At 39.5% G+C, this 20,524-nt stretch overlaps 1 protein-coding gene and 1 long non-coding RNA gene across 4 annotated transcripts; one reads left to right on the top strand and one right to left on the bottom strand.

Annotated features, from left to right (window-relative positions):
* Positions 1-711: 711 nt before the first annotated feature.
* LOC134307771 (hexokinase HKDC1-like) lies at positions 712-18,906 on the top strand. Of its 2 annotated transcripts, XM_062990573.1 has the most exons (14): positions 712-974; positions 1,183-1,282; positions 1,396-1,579; positions 2,852-3,007; positions 3,661-3,894; positions 4,048-4,352; positions 5,394-5,542; positions 5,664-5,783; positions 6,967-7,062; positions 7,208-7,307; positions 7,415-7,598; positions 9,102-9,257; positions 9,518-9,751; positions 17,104-18,906. In XM_062990573.1, exons 2-14 carry the CDS (start codon positions 1,231-1,233, stop codon positions 17,240-17,242), a joined length of 2,109 nt encoding a protein of 702 aa, XP_062846643.1. In that variant the 5' UTR covers positions 712-974; positions 1,183-1,230; the 3' UTR covers positions 17,243-18,906. The 2 variants fall into 2 exon arrangements, with proteins under 2 accessions (XP_062846643.1, XP_062846644.1); XM_062990574.1 differs by lacking the exons at positions 712-974; positions 1,183-1,282; positions 1,396-1,579 and adding an exon at positions 2,255-2,340.
* Positions 12,888-14,976, bottom strand: LOC134307772 (uncharacterized). 2 transcript variants are annotated; one of them, XR_010010145.1, is made up of 3 exons: positions 14,622-14,976; positions 13,331-13,464; positions 12,888-13,160 (listed from the first exon to the last, which is right to left on the bottom strand). It is a non-coding gene; the product is annotated as an uncharacterized LOC134307772 (long non-coding RNA). The 2 variants fall into 2 exon arrangements; XR_010010144.1 differs by lacking the exon at positions 14,622-14,976 and having other exon boundaries at positions 13,331-13,584.
* Positions 18,907-20,524: the final 1,618 nt, after the last annotated feature.

Raw genomic sequence — 20,524 nt, 5'->3', positions numbered from 1 at the left:
AAAACATAATAAATATGATATAATGATGTTTCTCCTCACAGCGTGTTTAACCTCCCGTCCTGAACTCGTGTTGTTTTGCAGCTCTTCGATCACGTGGCCGAGTCTTTAAAATCCTTCATGCAGAAGAACAACATCAACCAGAAGAGAAGAGCTCTGGGCTTCACCTTCTCCTTCCCCTGTCTCCAGTCTAAACTGGACGAGGTACCAACACTGCAGGGAGCTACGACAATCTGATACCATAACCAAAACGTGACCGGCGTGGTGATTTTACACTGGTGAAGAAATCCGTAGCGATTCGCCGCTTTTCCACCACAAAATCAGCTTCTTTACTGGAAATACTGGTGTCACACTAGTGGTAATCTTACTGGTCTGGAACCGACAAACCTCTGATGGAAGCAGACGATTGGCGCACGGGGGGGGGGGGGGGGGGGGGGATTGTTCTATGGTCATCATAGTAACACTGTGTACCCGCCTTTCCACAATTTACAACCAAAAATAGGAAAACAAACAGCATCAGTTGTGGGTAGTTGCAGCCTAGAGGTTCAGGATTAGTAATCAAAAATCCCACCACTCCAACTGTTGGGCCCTTGAGCAAGGCCCTCAACCCTTATATGCTTAGACTGTACACTGTACACAGTGCTGTAAGTCACTTCGGATAACAGCGTCTACTAAATGCTGAAAATGTAAATGTAAACAAAACCTGATGGTTCTGATGGTTTGTTTGTGTTTTCTGGGTCGTGGTAAAAATCAGGTTTGAAAAACCCTCATCTAGATCAGAGGAACCGGCAGCAGTTCCGGCAGAGACCTTAATGTTATTATAACAGCCCAAAACAAAACTAAATAATCCCAGTTAAACCCTTTTGTCTGTATTATTTTAGGGTGTGTTGATTTCTTGGTCGAAGAACTACAAGGCGAGAGGCGTCCAGGGTGCCGACGTGGTGCAGCTGCTGAGGAAAGCCGTCAGAAAAGTCCAGGTATAAGAAATATCACTCAGATAAAGAAATGTAGTGGAGCTATTCAGAGTCCGAGGGTCTCTGTGCAGCGCCATCGATCAGCCAGCAGAGGGGGTAATTGCTGCAGTTATAAGGAATCCCCTCCACCGGAGGCACTGCACAGAGACGGGGGATAACGGAGATCAGTGCGTGACTCTCTGTGCTCTTTGTCTGGTGTTTTATAAAACAGGGGCTTGACGTGGACGTCCTTGCCCTCGTCAATGACACCGTGGGGACCATGATGACCTGTGGATACGACGACCACCACTGTGAAGTTGGAGTCATCATAGGTGAGAACGCACTGACCATCCCAATGATCTCCTCATAACTGCTGCAGTTACGCCCCCTGCTGGCTAATCGGGGGATAATAGAGAATTATGTTCCGATCCGTGTCCCCCCTCAGGTACGGGCACTAACGCCTGCTACATGGAGGAGCTGAGGCACATCGACCTGGTGGAAGGAGACGAGGGACGGATGTGCATCAACACCGAGTGGGGGGCGTTCGGGGACGACGGGGCGCTCGATGATTTCATTACAAGCTTCGATCGAGAAATCGATGCAGCCTCCAGCAATCCTGGAAAACAGCTGTGAGTTTTTATGAACTATTCAGGAACTCAGGTTTAGTCCCGGTGTCCACGTTTCTCATGGGTTTTCTGGTTCCTTTCCACATCCCAGCAGCTGAGTCACTGGGTGGTCACCGTTTCATATTAGTCGTGATATAAAGGTGTCTGAAAAGACAGCATTTTATACAAGACATTCTCTCAAAGCAACTTTATAGAATTTAGGACCGACAGACCCCCCGCTGAGGGAAACAGTGGCCGGAAAACTCACCTAAAATTACAGGAAGGAACCTTGAGAGGAACCAGACTCAACAGGAACCTCCGTCCAGCTTCTGTGGTCTAGAGTTAGAATGAGATTAAACAACTAGACTTATAAAATACATTTATTTCTAACTAAAGTTCTAATCAGTAAAAAGCATAAATTAAATCTGAGGTCTTTAATATTCAGTTCAGTCTGAGGTGGAATAAAGTCCAGCAGGGGCGTCACATCAGAACCATCAGGGTGAAAAACATGAAATAAACAGAATTATTAATAATAAGCAGGGATGTAACGATACAGTCTACCCACGATACTGGGCTCATGATATGATTTTTTCCCAATTTTTTAAACAAAATTTAATTGAAGACAAATTATATAAAGTTTCCTTTTATTATTTCTCTTAAATAGGTACAAACTACACAAACAATGCTGCAAGAAATGAAGAAAATAAAGCAAGTATCCTCACATAAATACATTTGGCTGGGAAATTCCGAACCTGGCAACCCTGTAGTGACGTCAACCAGGCGAGGTGAATAGTGCCAGCGCCCTCTGCTGTTTAAAGTGAATATGGATTCATTATACATGTAAACCCATTAGAATTGTTACACATGTGAATCGATTTTTAACTTAAAAGTCCTGTGGTGCATCGTTACATCCCTAATAATAAGTCGTCAGTAATGCGTCAGTCAAGCATGAGACTCCGCCCACTTATTATGACATCATAACTAAAAGTGAGAGCGAGCAGGTAGCACAGTCATGAGGGATTTAACAGGACATCAGCGCTCACCTCCCCACCGTCATGAGAGGCAGAACGACAGAAACCCAACATCCCTGATCACCACAAGGTTCTGATCCAGAACCCCCGAGTTCTGCTCCTCTGTCTATAATCGGGGTGAGCAGCTCCGGTCCGAGGGGTTAAAACCAGGCGCAGCCAAATAATCCAAATATTATAACCAAACCTGCTGTTTTTATTAGCTGCGTGACAGTAAAAGTCTGAGATCATCTCTCCACGTCTGTAAGTTCCTGTGTGTCTCCTGCAGGTTTGAGAAGATGGTCAGTGGGATGTACATGGGCGAGCTGGTGAGGCTCATCCTGCTGAAGATGGCTAAACGTGGTCTGCTGTTCCACGGCGGCGTCTCAGACGCTCTCCGTACCAAAGGAAGCTTTCAGACCAAACACGTCTGCATGATAGAAGAGTAAGTCCTCAAAGAGGTTTTCCTCAGTTCTCCGTCTAATTTAGTCGTATCCACTTCCCCTCTACTGCTGCAGACCTCCACTCCTGACCGAGGAGGGTCGTGACTAACACTCGCCCCCTCCGACGCGTGTGCAGTACTGGGTGGAAAAGAGAAAATACTAAAAACAAAAAAAAACAAAGAATCTGTTAGCTTTAAATTTTCTGATAAATTCAAATGTTTTTTTTTTATTTAAATATTTAAGAAAATTGTGATGATGTAATTATTTATTTATTTATTTTAAATAGGCTCTAAATCTTTAGAATTTTATTTATTTATTTATTTATTTTAAATAGGCTCTTATTAATATTCAGGCTCTAAATCTTTCTGATTTGATGTATTTATTTAATTATTTATTTATTAAGATTTAAAGGCTCTAAATCTTTAGAATTGTATTTATTTATTTATCTATCTATTTATTTTAGATAGGCTCTAAATCTTTTAGAATCTTTTAAATTATTTATTTATTTATTAAGATTTAAAGGCTTTAAATCTTTCTGAATTTGATGTATTTATTTAAATTAAATGTATTGTTCCATATTTAAATGTGTAAGAACATCGTGTCGAGTCCATCATGACTCTTTAGGGTCGGTATTAAAACCTCTTTCTGGCTGTAGGTACAGAGACGGGCTCAGTAACACCCGGGAGATTCTCTCTGGTCTGGGTCTCAGTCCCTCTGAGGAGGACTGCATCGCCGTCCAACACGTCTGCACCATCGTGTCCTTCAGGTCCGCCAACCTGTGTGCTGCCACCCTGGCCGCCATCCTGACCCGCATCCGGAACAACAAGAAGCTGAAAACGCTGAGGACGACCGTGGGAGTGGACGGGACCGTCTACAGAACTCATCCCCAGTACGTATGGTGGGAAATACACTAAACACCAAGTAACTCAGCTGTGCTACCAACCGACCGGGTGCCTATATGCACGTCCAAGGGTCTCTGAGACGGGGGATGATGGAGATCAGTGCGCTAATATCTGAACTGGGTTATGTTCGCGTCCCACAGGTACGCTAAGAGGCTCCATAAGGTGGTGCGCCGCCTGGTGCCCGAGTGCAGCGTCCGCTTCGTGCTGTCGGAGAGCGGGAGCGGGAAAGGTGCTGCCATGGTAACGGCGGTCGCCCAGCGGCTGGCGTCGCAGCGTAAGGAAATTGACGACACGCTAGCAGAGTTCACGCTCAGCTCCGCCCAGCTCCATCAGGTGAAGCAGAAGATGCGGGTGGAGCTGGAACGCGGTCTGAAGAAGGACCTTCATTCCTCCGCCTCCGTCAAAATGCTGCCCGCCTACGTGTACAGGACTCCAGACGGCACAGGTACCAGGGGGGCCACATTTATTTATTTATATTTACTTTCTTTCTTTATTTTTACTTGTTTTTAAAAATGCTCTAAATCTTTTAAATTAATTAATTAATTAATTTATCTATTTAGTTATTTATTTTATTGTATTTATTCATTTTTAAATAAGCTCTAAATCTTTCTGAAATGTATTAATTAATTAATTAATATATTTATTTATTTATTTAGTGTATTTATTTATTTTTGGACAGGCTCTGAATCATTCCCATTTATTTATTTATATTTTTTATGTATTTATTTTATTTATTTTTGAGATAGGCTCTGAATGTTTAATTTATTTATTTATTTATTTTACTTTAGGCTCAACATTTTCTAAAATTTATTAATTAATTAATTAATTTCGTTATTTTTATTCATTTTCTGATATGAAAGCTTTTAGATTAATTAATTGAATTTACTTTGTTTATTTGTTTCTTTATTTTTAAATATGCTCTGAATCTTTGTGATTTATTAATTTATTTATTTTACTAGGCTTTAAATCTTCCTGAAGTTTAATTATTTATTCTTTTATTTTTCTATTTTTACTCATTTTTTGACAGGCTCAAAATCTTTCTGGTTTATTTATTTATATTATATTATTTTATTGTATTTATTCATTTTTATATATGTTCTAAATGTTTCTGATTTATTTATTTGTTTATTTTACTAGGTTTTAAATCTTTCAGATTAATTTTGCATTAATTTATTTACTTATTTTTGATATGCTCTGAATCATTCCGGGTTTTTTTTTTTTTTTTTTTTTTTTTTTTTTAATTTGTAGATATGCTCTAAATGTTTTTGATGTATTTATTTATTTATTTTATTTATTTTTGGATATGCTTTAATTGTTCAGATTTATTTATTTTTGGATAGGTTCTGAATCTTTCCTGTTTATTAATTTATTTTTAATTTATTTTTTAATTCATTATTTTTTTTATAGGCTCTGTAATTTGTAATGATTAAATGAATACGGGTGTAAATAGTGAATGAATTGTTTGGTGTTTTTGATGGTGTTTAAGAGAGAGGTAAATTCCTGGCCCTGGATCTGGGTGGAACCAACTTCCGGGTTTTGGTGGTGAAGATCCAGAGTGGAATCCGTAAATCCGTCCGTATGTACAACAAGATCTACGCTATTCCACTGGAGATCATGCAGGGTACAGGAGAGGAGGTGCTAGTCTCTACAGTCTAATAATAATAATAATAATAATAACTCTGTTTACTCAGGGACGTTTTAAAGCTTATAAATATTATATAAATATTATATAGATAATAACTGTGTTACGTTTCAGCTCTTCGATCACATCGTTCAGTGTATCTCAGACTTCCTGGACTACATGGGAATGAAGAACACTCGTCTGCCGCTGGGATTCACCTTCTCCTTCCCCTGCAGACAGACCGGAATCGATAAGGTAACAGAGACGCTGCACCGCCTCGTCAGGAGCTTCATACAGAATTAACTTCAGCTTATAAAAAGTGTTTTCACAGTGGTGTACCACAAGGGTCTGTATTTGGCCCAGTTTTAGTCTCATTATACACTTTTGTTAGGGGCTGGGCGCCATCTAGCGGGCATAATATGGCCAGTGATAGCTCAGTGTTTAAGGTACTGGACTAGTAAACAGAAGGTTGCCAGTTCAAGCCCCACCACCACCAAGTTGCCACTGTTGGGTCCCTGAGCAAGGCCCTTAACCCTCAATTGCTCATTGTGTAAGTTGCTTTGGGTAAAAGCGTCTGCTAAATGCTGAAAATGTAAATGTAATGTAAATAATTGGCAGTGCCTGCAGCAGATACTAATCGGCCACCGTATCTGCAGGGTGGGGGCCGGACTATGTGTGGGTGGGTGGGATCTTCATACGCTGTGTAAGGACCCTGATTGGCAGAAGAGACGCCTGTGCAGAGGCGAGTACAGTGACGTGCTCTCCTCAGATGCAATCTGGTATCTCTCAGCAGCGGAAGATAAAATTGAGTTGCTAAATCAGGAGGAAAATGGGGAGAAAATGCAATAAAAATAAAAATAAATAAAAACAGCACTTGGTAAGTTTAGAAAAGTGCTAAATGTGCTAATGACTTCTGCATCATTTACTGCTGTTTAATAATGTCATTTATACCTTTCACACAGTAAAGTCTGCACCCAAATGTACTCAAACTGAACCACAGACCAGCGTTTTCAGATGATCCTGATACTGGTACCTCAGGGTGAATCTGACCAATCAACCAAACACACACACACACACACACAAACACACACACACACGCAAGCTTAAAATAACCCAAAAAGACCACAAATAATAAAATAATGCTTTATTGTAGGCATCTGTAGTCTAGTGGTTAAGGTACTGGACTAGGAATCGAAAGGTCACTAGTTCAAGCCCCACCACTGCCAGGTTGCCTCTGTTGGGCCCCTGAGCAAGGCCCTTTTCCATGAATTGCTTAGATTGTATACTGTCACAGTACTGTAAGTCGTTTTGGATAAAAACGTCTGCTAAATGCCGTAAATGTAAATAATTTATAATGTTATGCCTGAGAGGAAGAGTTTGTATTATTACACTTTTATAATGATTGTTTTCGTCTCTGTGGGGTCGTTTCCACATTTAGGGAAGTTTAGTAAACTGGACTAAAGGCTTTAAAGCTACAGACTGTGAGGGACACGACGTGGTGGACATGCTGAGAGAGGCCATCAAGAGACGAAACGTGAGAGAGCTGCACCAACCAGTTTTAACAACCACGTGTTCATAAATAAATATGATCTTATATCTCTGTAAATATCCGATAGATGTTTCAGTGTTGATTTATTTTTATATATCGACGTGTTTTGTGTTCATTTGTGTCTCGTTAGGAATTTGATCTTGATATAGTTGCTGTGGTGAATGATACGGTCGGTACCATGATGACCTGCGCTTATGAAGATCCCAAATGTGAAATCGGACTCATTGCTGGTAATTATTATGATACCATGTTTATGTGCATACAGTAAACACTACAGTGGTTATGGGTATGTAAGTAAATCCCTAAACTGATGAGCTCCGGTTATTCTGACGTGCAGGAACTGGCAGTAACGTGTGCTACATGGAAGAGGTGAAGAACATTGAAACGGTGGACGGGGACCAAGGACAGATGTGTGTGAACACTGAGTGGGGAGGTTTTGGGGACAACGACAACATCGAGGACATCCGGACCTGGTTTGATCGGGAGGTCGATAAAGGATCCCTGAATGTAGGAAAACAAAGGTGAAAGGTCATCGTGGTTTAATCTCAATTTATAGTGAGAATATAAAGACAAGCAGAGACAGACAGAGTGCAGAACTGATACTGATACTGATACTGATACTGAAACTGATACTGAGGTTATTTAGTCAAATTAATGATTAGAAACTTGAACAGACATAAAGATCAGAAGAGTAACAGAACTCTGAGGAATAATTCAGTCTTTGTCCACACGGTGGCGCTGTTTGCTGTTTCCGTTATTTATAATCTGAAAGTTTTTACGTTTTACTGAATGAATTTTGTTGATTTTTTAACTTTAATTCTTTAAATCTCTGATTATTTGTTGAATGTGACATAAGGAAAGAATAAAACAGTAAACATGACACACAATAAGAAATCAATTCTCTAAATAATGTTATTTTTCTGTCAGGTATAATTAGCATTAAGCTAAACCTCAGTATTAGCATGTTTAGTTTTAATTATTTGTCACTCTTTGACATTTTCAGGTTGTTTAAACTTTAATTAATGAGCTAAACTACTTTAATTCATGAATCTTAGGAGTTTATTCTGAAAATATCAAGATTTTATTCCTATATTATTATGATTTTATTTTTTGAAATAATGTGGTTTTATTCTGGGAATATTAAGATTTTATTCCTGAAATAAAATATAATTTTTTTAACAGTGGCCCTAAAACACACACATTATGGAAATATTATGATTTTATTCTTAAAAAATATAAATAATATATAAAGATATAAAATATAAATAATATAAAAATATATTTTAAAAAAATAAAGATTTTATTCCTGAAATATTAAGATTTAATTTTAAAATATTAAGATTTTATTATAAAAATATTATCATTTTATTATAGAAATATTATCATTTTATTATAGAAATATTATCATTTTATTATAGAAATATTAAGATTTTATTTCTGGAAATATTAAGATTTTATTATGGAAATATTAAGATTTTATTCCTGAAATATTAAGATTTTATTATGGAAATATTAAGATTTTATTATAGAAATATTAAGATTTTATTCCTGAAATATTAAGATTTTATTATAGAAATATTAAGATTTCATTATAGAAATATTAAGATTTTATTATAAAAATATTACGACTTTATTATGGAAATATTACGACCTTATTTTTTAAATAACATATAATTCTTTAACAGTGGCCCTAAAACACAGGTCACAGTGAACTAGGCTGTTTTTTTCAGACAGGATTTTATTCTTAAAAAATATTAAGATTTTATTCTGGAAATATTCTGACTTTATCCTCCAAACATTATGACATTATTTTTTAGGTGAAATGTAAATCTTTAATAGTAAACTAGGCTGGTGTTTTATATTCACACGAGGGTGTGGGGGTGGGGGGGGGTTTAGTAGTCCTGGTTTACTCTTGGCGTGAGGATGTGGAGTAACGTTTGCTCTATTAGTGCTGATATAAAATATAAATATATAATATAAAATAAACCAGGTGATAATGAAGTTTTGCTCTGCTGCTCCTGCAGGTTTGAGAAGATGACCAGTGGTATGTACCTGGGAGAAATCGTCCGTCAGATCCTCATTCATCTCACCCGCCGGGGTCTTCTGTTCCGCGGTCACATCACAGAGTGTCTGAAGACCAAAGGAATCTTCGAAACCAAGTTCCTCTCACAGATTGAAAGGTAACTGGTACAGATAACTCAACTGTACTTTCTCTGGACAACCACTGCATGATACCATCATTATTTTATTCTTTTAACTGTTTATTATATTACACAAATGAATGTGAGTATCTCGAGAGGTGTTGTTGTCCACTGTTTGTCCACTGTAATGTCCATTATGAGCTGACCAGTGCAAGATTCCTGCATGTGCCCGATGTGTTGATGTTAAACTCCCAGTAAAACCAGTCTGTTCTGCTCTCTGGTATGTTGTTCACCTCCAGTGACCGCTTGGCTCTGCTGCAAGTCAGGTCCATCCTGCAGCACTTGGGTCTGGACAGCACGTGTGATGACAGCATCATCGTTAAGGAAGTGTGCGGCGTGGTGTCGCGCCGGGCCGCTCAGATCTGCGGAGCCGGAATGGCCGCCGTGGTGGACAAGATCCGGGAGAACAGGGGCCTTGATCACCTGGAGATCACGGTGGGGGTGGACGGCACGCTCTACAAACTCCATCCACAGTGAGTACACACACACACACACACACACACACACACACACACTAACATACACACACACACACACACACACACACTAACATACACACACACACACACACACACACTAACATACACACACACACACCCTAACATACACACACACACACACATACACACTAACATACACACACACACACACACACACACACATATATATACTCTACAAACTCCATCCTATGAGAGGCCGTGTAGGCCATAATTCTGAGATGAAATCTCTCACACACACTATCATACTCTCTCACACACCATCATACTCTCTCACACACACTATCATACTCTCTCACACACACCATCATACTCTCTCACACACACTATCATACTCTCTCACACACCATCATACTCTCTCACACACACTATCATACTCTCTCACACACACCATCATACTCTCTCACACACACTATCATACTCTCTCACACACACCATCATACTCTCTCACACACACTATCATACTCTCACACACACCATCATACTCTCTCACACACACTATCATACTCTCTCACACACACCATCATACTCTCTCACACACACTATCATACTCTCTCACACACACCATCATACTCTCTCACACACACTATCATACTCTCTCACACACACCATCATACTCTCTCACACACACTATCATACTCTCTCACACACACTATCATACTCTCACACACACCATCATACTCTCTCACACACACTATCATACTCTCTCACACACACCATCATACTCTCTCACACACACTATCATACTCTCTCACACACACCATCATACTCTCTCACACACACTATCATACTCTCTCACACACACTATCATACTCTCTCACACACACTATCATACTCTCTCACACACACCATCATACTCTCTCACACACACCATCATACTCTCTCACACACACTATCATACTCTCTCACACACACTATCATACTCTCACACACACCATCATACTCTCTCACACACACTATCATACTCTCTCACACACACCATCATACTCTCTCACACACACTATCATACTCTCTCACACACACCATCATACTCTCTCACACACACCATCATACTCTCTCACACACACTATCATACTCTCTCACACACACCATCATACTCTCTCACACACACTATCATACTCTCTCACACACACCATCATACTCTCTCACACACACCATCATACTCTCTCACACACACTATCATACTCTCTCACACACACCATCATACTCTCTCACACACACTATCATACTCTCTCACACACACCATCATACTCTCTCACACACACTATCATACTCTCTCACACACACCATCATACTCTCTCACACACACTATCATACTCTCTCACACACACTATCATACTCTCTCACACACCATCATACTCTCTCACACACACTATCATACTCTCTCACACACACCATCATACTCTCTCACACACACTATCATACTCTCACACACACCATCATACTCTCTCACACACACTATCATACTCTCTCACACACACCATCATACTCTCTCACACACACTATCATACTCTCTCACACACACCATCATACTCTCTCACACACACTATCATACTCTCTCACACACACCATCATACTCTCTCACACACACTATCATACTCTCTCACACACACCATCATACTCTCTCACACACACCATCATACTCTCTCACACACACTATCATACTCTCTCACACACACCATCATACTCTCTCACACACACTATCATACTCTCTCACACACACCATCATACTCTCTCACACACACTATCATACTCTCTCACACACACCATCATACTCTCTCACACACACCATCATACTCTCTCACACACACCATCATACTCTCTCACACACACCATCATAATCTCTCACACACACTATCATACTCTCTCACACACACCATCATACTCTCTCACACACACTATCATACTCTCTCACACACACCATCATACTCTCTCACACACACTATCATACTCTCTCACACACACCATCATACTCTCTCACACACACACTATCATACTCTCTCACACACACCATCATACTCTCTCACACACACCATCATACTCTCTCACACACACCATCATACTCTCTCACACACCATCAAGGTGTTAAAAGGAGGCCAGGAAGGAGGACAGGAAGTCAGATTGGCTTACAGCTGTAAGAACAGAGCCTGCACATAAATTGATCTACAAAAAACATTTAAATCTGGCAGCAGACCTTTTAACAATGACTACACTTTTGTTGAGCTTTGTTGAACTAGCCATGATATTTCTACTTTCTACATTTTTTACAAGGTCACTTTGGTTTGTGGAAATAAATGGTAATGAGGAGGACATGTTTTACTATTTTTGTCCATCACAATGAGATGCATTTAGAACATTGAAAGGAAAACTGACAGCATGGGACATACCAGCATGATTCTGGAAATATTATTTTGTGAGCTTAATGGATAAACACTGACAACTTTTTACTTTCTTTTAATTAGCCCGCAGTTAGAAGGAGGTGACAGTCAATGAAGTTTGGGTGCACTGGAGGCACATTATGCATGTTTTTGTTCCCTAAAAAATTTATAGGAAAACTCAAGATCAGTAGAAATTAGACATAGGGATATATTTTCTCCAAGAGTACCTCCAACAATCAGAACTGGTCATCCTACATAAACAAATTACCTTCGGTTTGTCTCTTGAAATTCGTTGCTAAAGAATAGCTGTATGCTTTGGAATCATCAGGAGGAAATTATACAGGCACAAATAGCAACTTCAAATTGGTTAACTGACGTGTGTGTGTGTGTGTGAGAGAGAGCATACAGCAATGTCTGCGACTTTGGCTGACATTGTTAATAAGATTCTTCAAATCACCCCAAATGCAGATGAAAGGTACGTGCTAGGAGGACAACAGTCTTGCAACATCAGAAAACAGCGCTGGCATGCGCTGCAGGTGCTGGACCCAAATGGACATGCCTTCCATCACGGGTGTGCAACTGGCCAAAGAATTTACAATGTTCAAATTCCAAATTAGCTATGGTTATTAGAGTTATTTGTGGTAGTAATTAAAACGTCATAATGTATTTCTGATAAATGAAACAATGCAGTAATGTAAAAAAAACAAAAACAAAAAAAACGAGGACACCCCATATAATATTTAGATATTTATTATCAAGTTATGGACAGGTAAGGAAATCACTATTATACTGGTTAACAAAGATCTTGTCCCAAGCAAACAAATGTTTCTTATTTATTGTTGCATGCAGAAACCAAATATTTCAGAACAGTCTCAACAGCAAATAATCTGTCACTCAGGTGGATTAAGGTATCCTTAGTCCTTGTAGTCATACAATGACTGGTGTGGTACTTCTGTGGTCACTAGATGCTGTTGTCGTGTCAACCTCCACACCACTGTCCTCTAAATCTGTGGTGACAAACAAAACAAACAAAACAAACACACACACACAATGCATTTAGAAAATGTTGGGGGTTAGCCTATTGCCAAACCATGAAATCTAAATGCTACAAATTACTTATTATTATTAATAATATGCAATATAAACATACTGCTTACATTATTTTTAAATAACTTACCGTAAATGTGTCATTGTCTAATGTACACTGCCTTTGATGTAAATGTATTGTCAATCATGAAGCCATTTAGTTTCTGGCCCTCGTGCAACTTTGGTGAAACCAGTTTGTTTCCTCATGCCATCAAAAGTTCAATACTGAAATCACAAAAATTGAATTTAGTTTCAAAACCAGTCTATAGCAATTCACCCAATACAATCAAATATTTAGAGAACAGTTACTCAAGAGAGCTTGGTCTCAATCTATAATGAATTACATTTTCTGTAATAAAAGAAAGATAACAAACTTTAATAGTACAAGTGACCAGGGGCGGATCTAGAAAAATATTTATGGGGTGGCGAGAGGGGGGCAGGGATTTTTGAGGGGTGGCAACATATGGCAAATATATACGTATTTATACTGAATTTAATCACAGTTATCACAGTTGAGATGAGAAATAGTATGTACACACTACAAAAGGGCACGGGCTGCCATTTACAAACTCATACAGACAAACTTAATCTCATGCAATCAATGTCTTGCATTTAAGGTTTCATGTGAAACAGTTCATATTAGGAATAAGTGACCATACAATGTAATCTCATTAATAGGAGATAAAAGTATGGTAACACTACTGTAGGTGGGGCATTATCAAAGGAAAGGCATTAAGGTAAGACACAGGTGATGAGTGGCAGATGTATGAGAGGGAAAGCAAATAGTTTTTGACTGTGTCAGAGTGGCAGCGTTGCAAATTGGCCATAACTTTTCTTTTAATTTGTTGCTGCCAACTGGGGTGGCAGCAGGGGTGGCAAGGCTTTCTTTTAGGGTGGCATTTGCCACCCTATGCCACCCCGGTAGATCCGCCCATGCAAGTGACTAAGTTAGAATGAGCACTGAGACAGATTTTGAAATGTTAGACTGTAAGTCTGTAGCTTTCCATGTGCAGCAGCTTGTTTATGATTGTGTATATAAAATGAATCTATATTTTATTTTACTTATTAAGACCTACATAGGGAAGAGTCCAAAAGTTCCATGTAATTCGACTCGAATGTAGTGACACATTAATGTGGAGCAACTATAGCCATTAAAACGATAAAGTAATTTTATTTATTGTTCTTTAAGAAAGCTTCCAAAACAAAGTTTCTTATAAATTTGCTATATGAGAACTCACTTACTTAGTTTGGCATTACTAGAACGTTTAAAACGTGTAATTTGCAGACGGTCCCTTACAAAGACGAATATTTATAAAATATCCCAATCTAAACCCGACTCTATCAGAAGCTAAATGAAGAGGTGAATGATGTAGTGAACTCACCTGTCCCCTGACTCTGGAGCCTCTGCTCTCTGTGGTTGAGGCTGATATGGAGGTCAGCACCTGGCTGATGGTTCGGATATAAAGCTTCACCGCATCTCTTCCTCCGCGACCGCGTTTAGACTCCTGTCGGGCTGTCGGGTTTAAATCCACATTTCTGACATGGATGTGGCAGCGGTGGAAAAGTTTAAAATGTTGTTAACAGGCCGATGCTCCATTGATTCTCTCTCGGTCCACTATCCTCTCCTATCAGTAATAATGAGGAAGGCGGGACATGTCTGTGAAATCCCGCGTCTTCCACCAATCAGGTACTGAGAATTTAATATTACTTCCGTTTCAATCAAACTCGTTTCCGTATCAATCAAACTCTCTCACACACACTATCATACTCTCACACACACACCATCAAACTCTCTCACACACACTATCATACTCTCACACACACACCATCAAACTCTCTCACACATACAACTATTCTTATTCACATGCACTATCATTCTGTCTTACATTCACTATCATTCTGTTCCATAAACATGATTATTTGCATTCACATACACTATTTATTACGCTTACATATAATAATATTCTCTTACACATACAGTAGATCTTTGTTTTACATACAGTGTTAACGTCCCTTACACAGACTACCAAACTTACATACATATACTAATATTCTCTTTTACACAGATTATCATGAAAGCACATAATGCATGTTTAAGTAGCTATAGTTATATGTGCAAGAGAGAATAGTGCTGTGTGTATGAGAGTATAATAGTAAATAAAAGAAAGTGTGATTATAGTTGTAAGAGGGTATAGTAGTATATGTGAAAGAGTATAGTAAACCATGTATGAGAGTATGATGGTGTGTGTGTGTGAGAGTATGATGGTGTGTGTGAGAGAGTATGATGGTGTGTGTGTGAGAGTATGATGGTGTGTGTGTGAGAGTATGATGGTGTGTGTGAGAGAGTATGATGGTGTGTGTGTGAGAGTATGATGGTGTGTGTGAGAGAGTATGATGGTGTGTGTGAGAGAGTATGATGGTGTGTGTGAGAGAGTATGATGGTGTGTGTGTGAGAGTATGATGGTGTGTGTGAGAGAGTATGATGGTGTGTGTGTGAGAGTATGATGGTGTGTGTGAGAGAATTCAACTTAGAATTATGGCCTACACGGCCTCTCATACCATCCACAGTGAGTACACACACACACACACACACACACTAACATACACACACACACACACACACACACACTAACATACACACACACACACACACACACACACACACACTAACATACACACACACACACACACACACACACACTAACATACACACACACACACCCTAACATACACACACACACACACACACACACACACACACACACACATATATATATACTCTACAAACTCCATCCACAGTGAGTACACACACACACACACACACACACTAACATACACACACACACACACACACACACACACACTAACATACACACACACACACACTAACATACACACACACACACACACACTAACATACACACACACACACACACACACACACACACTAACATACACACACATACACACTAACATACACACACACACACACACACACACACACACACACATATATACTCTACAAACTCCATCCACAGTGAGTTTAATATTCACACTTGACTGAGAGGCGCTTCATTATTGATTGGATGGTTTTGATATTTTGACATTAATCATCTAATAATGGACACAGATGCTCTGAATGTGGGATGAAGAATCACTAGAGCTTTGTAGAATAAATCTTTGTGGGTCACTTGACATCCAGGACTAGAGCTAAAAACACTGGACTAACTGACGACTCAAACTCATGAGTTCGAATCTCAGCTCCTCTACCAGCAGTATTTTCCTCAGAACTGCTGCAACACTGCCGCCACCTGCTGGCTGATTGCTGGTACTGCACAGAGACGAGGATCATCGTATTGTGCTATAAAGAATCATCAGTAACTCTGTGCTGCAGTTTCTCTGCTTCATGTTTGGTGTTAAAGGATCGTGATTATTTAAATCTGTTCAGTATCAGATCATCAGACTGAGATAAACACTACAGTGCAGCTGGTGGGAGATCATTTCCTTATAAAGCTCCACAACCTGAATAATCCTCCTGCCTCTGTCCAGGACTCAGACACATCTCAGTGTTCATGCTCATTATGGCCATTACTCACAACTACTCCATGATCATTCCTCTGCTAACCTGAGAAATGTGTGAGTTATAAGTGAGATAACTGAGATAACTGAGATAAGTTAGCTCTGTTAGCATTGTTAGCTATGTTAACACTGTTAGCACTGTTAGCTCTTTTAAAACTGTTATTACTGTTAGCACTGTTAGCACTGTTAGCTATGTTAGCACTGTGAGCTATGTTAGCACTGTTAGCTCTGTGCTTATGACTGATTCAGATCTGATTGTGATCACGTCTTTCTCCCCCTCTGCAGCTTCTCCAGGATCCTGAAGGAGACGGTGAAGGAACTCGCCCCCAAGTGTGACGTGGATTTTATTTTATCTGAGGACGGCAGCGGTAAAGGAGCGGCGCTAATCACGGCTGTGGCGCGTCAGTACTGTAAAGGGGCGTAAAGACGCTTCAATCAAGGACTCACTCCATCAAGATTTACGACAGGATGTAGTAAAACTGATTTCATCACCTGACACGATGAAGCTAAAAATATTATTTTATTCAGTTCAGTTTTTATTTATGAGTGAATATTAAATATAAATGAGGGTTTTTACACGTTTATGGACGCGAGTGCTGCGTTTGGACCTGATAACGTCCTGATGTTTGATTCAGGAGAACCTGGAGAACAGATCACACCGTGTGTTCTGACCCTGAACACAGGAACCGACTGATATGATTCATATTTATTTATTATTTTTTAAATTTCCCTCCTAATCTAGTCAGACCCGATTCCCAGATGATATTTCTCCTCTACTGCTGCAGACCTCCACCTCCCTCCGACACGTGTGCAGCACTGACCGCTTCTTTTCACCTGCACCAGGCGGGTTCATTAATAGCGCTTTTCCACCAAAAGAACTCTGGTTCTGGTTCCTGAACCGGTTCTGTTCAGGTGTTTTGTAGAGAACCGGACGCGTTTTCACCAGTTTTTAGAAACCAAGCATACGTCATCAACGGTGGGCGTTACATAGCGACAGTAAAGAGTAACATGGTGGTGGAGCGTGTAGTATAACTGTGGGGATTTGTGCTGATGTTACAGATGTTTGCTTATATGTAAAAAGCATGGATCAGCTGTTGGTGATAAGAAGACGTGACGTGTTTGTCTCAGTTATTTTCTTTAGTTCATTGACATGAGAAGCACTTGTGAGCGCACCCAAACCTCGACACTGTGACACGCCCACATGTGACGTCACGGTTCACGCTGATGAACCCAGTACTCTGTGGTGCCAGATTAGAACGCTGGTTCTCTGTCTGGAACCTTTTTTTTCAGTGGAAACAAAATCAAAGTTCTTGAACCAGAACGGAGCCGGAGCCGCGTCGGTGGAAAAGGGGTAACAGAGATCCGTATCATGCACAGAGAGTCTCAGTGCAGCACCTTTCACCTCAGTAATGAGGAATCCCTCAGACAAGCTGAATTTATATAAAACCTCTCATAATAATAATAATAATAATAATGCATTTATTAAAGCAATAAAAGAATTAGTTTGCAGTATGATGAGGTGATTATTTGTATGTGGATCTGAAGGAATTAAAACATGATGCTGATGCTGAATGTCTCTGTACTGGTTCCTGTTTGAGTTTATTACTGGATGACCCACTGGCTGATCCCCCGGTGTAAGCCCTCCTCCTCCTCCTCTAACTCTTTGTGTGGTATGACTGACCGGGTTTGCATGACCAGGCAGAGTGAATAGGTTGGATCTAGGTACAATGGAACGTTACAGATTTAGACCAGCGAGGCGCTCGGCTCCATCTCAGCAACGAGGACACCAGTGTGAGAACAAACCCAGTCTGGATGTAATGATGCAGAATATTTTCAGTAGGTGATTTTAGTTTAGTGGTTCTGGTTAGTGATGGGAGTTTTCTTAAAGTGCGTCGTTCACCCAAAGACACGCAAATATGGACATTTCAGAAGCTCCAACACACTGATGTAAGTTAACAATGATTAACAAAGTAAAGCTGCAGCACCAGTGTTTTTTTTATATTATTAGCATTAACATTGTTCAGATACTGTATCTACCTACCATTTTTACCGATTACATTCGAACCACAAATAAAACGTTTCATTAAATTTGTTTGGAATTCATTGACTGCAAAACTCATGAAGACACGTCCATTATTTTTAAAAACTCACCTGCGGACAAATATTTCCTCAGATAACTTCTGTATTAGACCAGTAGAGGAGAGATTCATGGTGCTGAGGAACATGCAGCACATCTTTAACCCTTTAATCATCTCAGCAAGAACTCAACTTATCCAACTTATTATTCATGATTTTTCAGCTGTTGGCTTCAAGTTAGAAATGGTGTTTTCTTAAAATAAGAATACCAATATTTTTTAGATTAACACATGCCATTCAGTGAGTAGATATGTCCTCGAAGAATATTATTTAAATACAGCTTATTTTACCCAAATATTTTGATTTAAATTAATGGTTAAACAGATCATTAAAGAGATAAAAGTGCCAAGTTTTGTTAAACTCTCTTGAGTTTTGCTTTAAATTAATTATGCCAAAATTATTTTTTTGTTATTGAAATATACTACCCAAATAAAAAATGGGACATTATAGAAAATGCAAATAAAATAGATGCGGTGTTTCTTACATTTACATCGACTCACATTCTAAAAACATTGGAACAGGAACATTTAGGGCTAGTAATAAGTTAAAAAAACACACTGCTGGTAGCTCAGTGGTTAAGATGCTGGACTAGTAATTGTAAGGTTGTCGGTTTAAGCCTCACCACCACCACTGTTGGGCCCCTGAGCAAGGCCCTTAACCCTCAATTGCTCAAACTGTATTCAGTCATAATTGTAAGTCTGCTAGATGCTGAAAATGTAAATGATAATCGAGGGTTTGAATCCCGGGCTGGACTCACAAACACTGAAGGTGCATGGCGTTACGTGAACTTAGCCATTGGGGATTACACACATCAGTGCACCCTTAGTGCAGGTCCCAAGCCCAGATACATAGGTGGGCTGCACCAGAAAGGGCATCTGGGGTAAAACTGGACCATCCATTCATAAAGGTTCTCATATTTAGAAAACAGAAATGAGTGAAACCTGCTGCACAACTGGTTCAGACATGAGCACACGTAACACCAGCATGAGTCTGCATGATGATGTAAATAAAATCATCATTTATATTTAGTTTTACCGTTAAATGACCGGTTAACTCATCTCACACACCTACTTGTATCCAGATGAAAATGTCTCTTGTTCCACCACTGTTGATCGTGAGAGGAAGCTTTTGTCCTCTCTACCAGGTCTCCATGATCTCAGAATTCATCTATCAGCTGTTCCTCTTTCAGGCTGCTGCCAACTTAGAATATTTTGAGTGCTTTGTTTTTAATCAACAATACCAGCTTTGATTCAGGAAGTTTTACTGGTGCATTCTGCAGACGATAAGCTGCTCCACAGTTTCAACAGAACTACTGTCATGCTCCATTCCCTAAATATTACAAGGTAAACTGGCTCTCCTGACTCTGCTCTTGGTTACCTGTTGGACTGATAATCATGGACAGCGATGAGGAGACTAAAATATTCCTGAATGTAGGTATAAAACTGCACGTCTGTCTTTGCTGCTTATTAAACTTAGTTTGAAGACTTGGTTTAAGCCTGGTTAGCACAGCAAGTAGAAGTTCTGTAGGAGGATCAGGCTAAACTTTAAGACTTCACTGATATAAGATAAA

This window comes from Trichomycterus rosablanca, unplaced genomic scaffold (assembly GCF_030014385.1).
Source record: "Trichomycterus rosablanca isolate fTriRos1 unplaced genomic scaffold, fTriRos1.hap1 scaffold_340, whole genome shotgun sequence".
Classification (NCBI taxonomy): Eukaryota; Metazoa; Chordata; class Actinopteri; order Siluriformes; family Trichomycteridae; genus Trichomycterus; species Trichomycterus rosablanca.
Note: the sequence above shows the minus strand (reverse complement) of the source record. Positions and strands in the feature narration are given on the sequence as shown.